Source organism: Poecilia reticulata, linkage group LG16 (genome assembly GCF_000633615.1).
Source record: "Poecilia reticulata strain Guanapo linkage group LG16, Guppy_female_1.0+MT, whole genome shotgun sequence".
NCBI lineage: Eukaryota > Metazoa > Chordata > Actinopteri > Cyprinodontiformes > Poeciliidae > Poecilia > Poecilia reticulata.
Window position 1 is genome coordinate 694139 of NC_024346.1, and position 5402 is coordinate 699540.

A 5402-nucleotide genomic window follows, 5' to 3' on the forward strand; every position below is an offset into this window, starting at 1 on the left:
TGAACCCGTATTACACCAAACACTGTAGCTAATATTAGCTGGTATCTCGCTGGTGGACATAAATACAGTAAAGTAATATTATAATCACAATATATACACAATAATATGTCCATCTTACTTGTGAAATGTTGTCTGTGGAGCCTCACATCAATAGTCCATCGATCAGAACAACAATATCCTCAGTGCTGAGGCATCTTCTGCTGTTTTGGTTGAGCAAAGTAGGAGGGACGACCTCTCCAAGATGGCCGCCATATTTCCTGCGCCGGAGCAGCCAAAGCGGGGTCTACTCTTATATTATGTTTATGCAGGGGAGTCTCAAAATTCACATACAAATGCAGCAACTCACGGGCCAGAAGCAGCTTGGAAATTAAGAGGAATCTCGTCCTGTGTATTTGTGAATTATGAGACCATTTTAGCTCCATAGAGTGGCGTCAAAAGTTTGAAAGGAACTAGTTTGATTCTCTCAGAGGTTCCGTTCGGACTGACCAGGATGAACCCCAACGGAACTTCCGGGAAGCTAATATGTCGACCATGACGTCAGAGGTGAAGGTCAGCACAGCGAACCGAACCGATCCGAACCGGTAGGTTTCACCAGAACCAGTGAGACCAGCCACCGAACCAAGTGGTACAGGTGGGTTGTTTGATTTGTCCCGCCGGTATTTAATTACCTGGCGGGAAGGGTAACAGCTTGTTAGCATCGAAGCTAACTTCCGTGTAGCTGTTTTATTTCTAGATATTTTCTGAATTATAAATGTAAGTGAAATAATTAAAGCTAAACATTATCTTTAATGGTCAGCTTTAACCCTAACCCTGAAATAGGAACAGAAAGCGTCGGTTCCGCCCCGCCCTGAGGACCGGGGACGCCGGCAAACCGACCGGTGTCAGCGGCGCCGCCATGCGGGTCGCATTCAGGCCGCTGGGCGGTAAAACCCGGCTGGTTCGGTGAGAAGGAACCCAGAACCACACCGGTTCTGCTGAAACAAACCGATTACCTCAGCACACCTGACCCATGTTCCCGCCTTCCAGAACCGATGAGAAACCAGAACCATTATTATCCAAAACGTTTCGGAATAATTAAAATAATGATAAAAAACCGAACACTAATCAGTGTTTCCATGTGATGAATGGAGGATTGTTGCTGCTGACAGGAGGTTCTGCTGTGTCTAACTCAACATGAGACATGGAAAAGAAATGTGAGACTTTTCYTTTATGTTTAAACAGAACCGACTCCAGGTTGCTCCATTCAGAACCCAGTGAGACCCATCCTGACCAGAACCATCAGAACCGAGGTGAGACATGGAGGCACAGCATGGCTGCTGCCTGCCTCTAAACGCTCTAACTTTCTCTGCTGTGGACTGGAGTTGCTTCAGTTTCAGTCCAGAGAAGTTGACCTCTGACCTCTAAGGTCCAGTTCACTATAAGTGGAAAAGACTCACTGATGGGACACAAATCATAAGATTAAAAACTGAGACTTTTCATCCAAAATATGAAAAATAACCCCACATGGTTATGGAGTGCAGTTGGAGCCAAAAGGTAGCTACACACACACACACACACACACACACCTACACACACACACACAGTTATTGTGCTAGTTGTAGTTTTGAGGATTCATTTTATTGTTGAGTGCTCTCAATCATGTTAATAACCCTCAAACCTTTTTTAGAAAGCCAAAGTGAGGTTTTGTCTTTGTTAGGACAATATCTACGTGTGCAGAATTATTATGCAACTGAATTCAAACTGAACATTTTCTCGTCTTTCTTTATTGTCATCTGTTAGAATAATAAACAGAACTAAAAAACGACAAACATTTCTGACATTTAAAGTTAAATCAGTGGCCAATGTCGGCGCTCTGTGCAGCAGAGCCTCCCGGTTCAGAGATGTGACCTTAGACCTCCAGCTTCAGAGGGGCCACACCTGGTGAGGAGGAGCCGCTTCATTACTCCGTCATCTTTAAGGCCTTTCCTGGCCGGACACGCAGTGGAGCACTGTGATGCTGCAAAGGAATCATGCAGCTTTTCCTCAACCACTGCTTGAAGAAAGTGTTTCTAAAAACCGGCTGTAGGTTAGGAGTTGATTTTGAGTCGATCTTCAACCTGAAAAGGTCCAAGTGGCTCGTGTTAATAATGCCAGCCTGAACCAGTGCCCCGCCTCCAGCTTGCAGGCGTCTGATGTGAAGGAAGCTGTGGCCAGGACTGATCCATCCATCTGGTCCGTCCAGACTCGCTCTCATCTCATCAGTCCATAAAACCTGTGAACAACCTGTCTGCAGATTGGTCTTGGTCCAGGCTTGATGTTTCAGCCTTCCTTACTTTGGCCGTTTCTCTGAACATCTTGTGCTTCAGGTCTGACAGCGCTGGAAGACAGCGGCTTCCTGTAGCTTCACGTTTGACTCTTCTCAAATATTTGCCAGTTAACTTACTTATCTTTTTCTCAACATGTTTCTAGTGACCCTGTTCTCTATGTGCAGCAAAATATTAGATGGCTCTGTGATCACACTCCAGTATTTGAGCAGTTTCAACAGGGCTGCATCTCTGAAACCCTTTTAGTTTTGGGCTTTTCAGTCTTTATTTTGGCCCATTTTGCCTGAGGACAAGAAGCTGCCTAATAGTTGACGTGATGCTGCTCCGCCCCACGCTGACGTCAGCTACAGCGTTGCTGAAGGTAGTTGTGCTGATTTCATGTGTGTAGATTCCAACAGCAGCATGAACACAGACCAACTGCTGAGCTCACATTTAATCACGTTTCATTGCTACTGTTTGTTTCTAAGCATCTTCCTGAAGGCAGGTTTTCACAAGCCGGTTTTATTGGTCATTTCTCCCCCATGTTGTACCTGCAGTGCGTCTCACAGCCTTCACTCACATCCAACTTCATCCCTCATTGTTCCTCTTGGTTTTATCGTTGATTTCTCGTTATTTCCCGCTAATAACCTCACACACCTGACCTAGGACTAGTTACAGAATGTTATTGCTGCCGTCTTTGCCTCAAGTGCTGATTTATAAGGAAAAAATGACTAAAACAATGTGTGACACATGGAGGTCCGTTAGTCGGCCATGAGAACAGTTGGCTTGTCGGATGACGGCTCTTCTGCTGGGGGCGGGGCCGGTAGGGGCGGGGCCTGTAGGGGGCGGGGCCGGCGACATGTCGACTATGAACATGTTGATTCCAGGTGTTGGTCTCCTTAGGCTCCGCCTCCCTCATCATACAAATACACATCAGAGATGTTTATATTCAATAAGCATTGGAGTTTATACAGCTAGGAGCTGGAATATAAATATAACTAGAGGAATGCCGATTGATCCGACTGCCACTGATCATAATCGGCCGATTTACGTCATAGCGTCTGATCGGTGATCGATCAGCGTCTCTTGTTGCCGATCACATTTATCTCCCTTCTCAGCCTGCAGCTCCTCTCCTCTTTCCTTCTCACTGCGCAGCAACAAATCCTGTAGTGTGCGAGTTGCTGTGGAGAACGACCTCAGAATGACCTCATGGTGACCTCAGGGTGACCTCAGAATGACCTCAGGGTGACCTCAGAATGACCTCATGGTGACCTCAGAACGACCTCAGGGTGACCTCAGAACGACCTCAGAATGACCTCAGAACGACCTCAAGATGACCTCAGAATGACCTCAGGGTGACCTCAGAATGACCTCAGAACGACCTCAAGATGACCTCAGGGTGACCTCAGAATGACCTCAGGATGACCTCAGGGTGACCTCAGAATGACCTCAGGGTGACCTCAGGATGACCTCAGAATGACCTCAGAACGACCTCAGGATGACCTCAGGACGACCTCAGGGTGACCTCAGCCTGAAATACCGATCACCGATCGGTATCGGCACCAATAAACCCGATCGGAGCGTCTCTAATATATAAATAATAAGTAGCAGGCTGCCTCCATTTTGAAGTTTTTCAGAACTCGGCCAGCATCAGAACCGCTACCAGCGGACCCAGTCCAAAGGATGTTTGGACCGGGTCAGAGCGTCCACACGTGTCGGTTCTAGTTCTAGTTCGGTTGGGTTGGGTCCCTGTTGCAGGGTAGATTCTGGTGAAGCGGGTCGCCGTGATGTTGGTTCTGTTGCTGCTGGTTCTGCAGGAGAACCCGGCTACAGGGGCAGATTCTGATGGAGCCGGCCCGGCCCGGCCCGCTGTACCTGAGGAGCACGTCGGCGGTTTCCCTGAACGAGCGGTGAGATCCAGAACCGACCCAGAACCGACCCAGAACCAGCTATGCTCTGACGTCACGTGTCCCTCAGCTTCTCTCAGCTTCTGACGACCCGGCTGACCCGACCCGGCAGGCCCAGTTCCAGGAACCTCAGGATGAGAACGGCACTGGTTCAGGTGAGCTGAAGCTCCGCCCCTCTGACCTTTCAGTGGGATCAGGACGGATCCGGTCCGGTCCGGTTCTGATCCTGGGATCTGTGTCTCTGTGGTAACGGCGTGTCTGATTGGTCCTGTGTGCGTCAGGCTCCGCCCATCTGCCGGAGGAGGCGGCTGCGTGTGAGGGGCAGCGTGTGGACCCGACTTGGGGGTCCGCTGCTGACCCGCGGGCCGACCCGACGGCACTGGTCCTGGAGGCGGCCCGGGTTCTGGAGCTTCAGGAGAAAGTACACCTGGAGAGGCAGGTGCAGCGCCCCCTACAGGAGTGAGTAGCAGCTGAGCTGCGATCAAAGCTTCTCATGTGACATCACACTGACGGCCATCTTGGTAGGCACCGTAACCAACTGTCATGGTAGTGGCTATGGAGTTACTATGACAACGATAAACAAGCTCTCTCCTCATTCCCAACTTATGAACTTAATGAGTTCCTACAGATATTACTGGACTAGTTTCTGATAAATATCAGCAATATTTGCTGCTGAACTAGCAGCATTAGCTTAGCATAAATGGCCTGATAAAATAGGCTGGTTCTGTTCTGGTGATGATGATGCAAAGAAGGATTCTTCATAGGATCAATAACGTTCTGGCCAATCCTGACTGTCCTCTTCATGTCTCAGGAAGGCAAAGCGTCTTCAGTCAGAGGCTTCTTCACAGTCGCTGTAACACAGACTGCTACAGGAGATCCTTCCTGCCAAATGACATTTAATTTCCCTTTGGGATTAATCAAGTATTTTTTAACTGAGCTGAATTGAATTAGCTGCTAGCTAAGCTGACATGTAGCCTCAGCGTTGCTACATGTCGCCTAAGCGTTGCTACCTGTAGCCTCAGTGTTGCTACACATAGCCTCAGCATTGCTACATGTAGCCTCACACATGTAGCCTCAGCGTCGCTACACGTAGCCTCAGCGTCGCTACCTGTAACCTCAGCATTGCTCCACGTAGCCTCAGCGTCGCTACGCGTAGCCTCAGCGTCGCTACCTGTAGCCTCAGCGTCGCTACCTGTAGCCTCAGCGTCGCTAC

The 5402-nt window shown here is 48.9% G+C and overlaps 1 protein-coding gene across 2 annotated transcripts in view; it reads left to right on the plus strand.

The window, feature by feature from the left end:
• Window positions 1-302: 302 nt before the first annotated feature.
• Window positions 303-5402, plus strand: part of LOC103477473 (uncharacterized) — a 6899-nt gene continuing 1799 nt past the window's right edge. Inside the window, exons 1-5 of one of the 2 annotated variants that reach the window (XM_008430605.2) lie at window positions 303-631; window positions 1222-1289; window positions 4100-4192; window positions 4260-4344; window positions 4471-4648. In XM_008430605.2, the coding sequence (XP_008428827.1) occupies window positions 4128-4192; window positions 4260-4344; window positions 4471-4648 (328 nt within the window). In that variant the 5' untranslated portion in view covers window positions 303-631; window positions 1222-1289; window positions 4100-4127. The remainder of the gene's footprint in view (window positions 632-1221; window positions 1290-4099; window positions 4193-4259; window positions 4345-4470; window positions 4649-5402) is intronic. The other variant, XM_008430606.2, reaches the window with a different exon arrangement.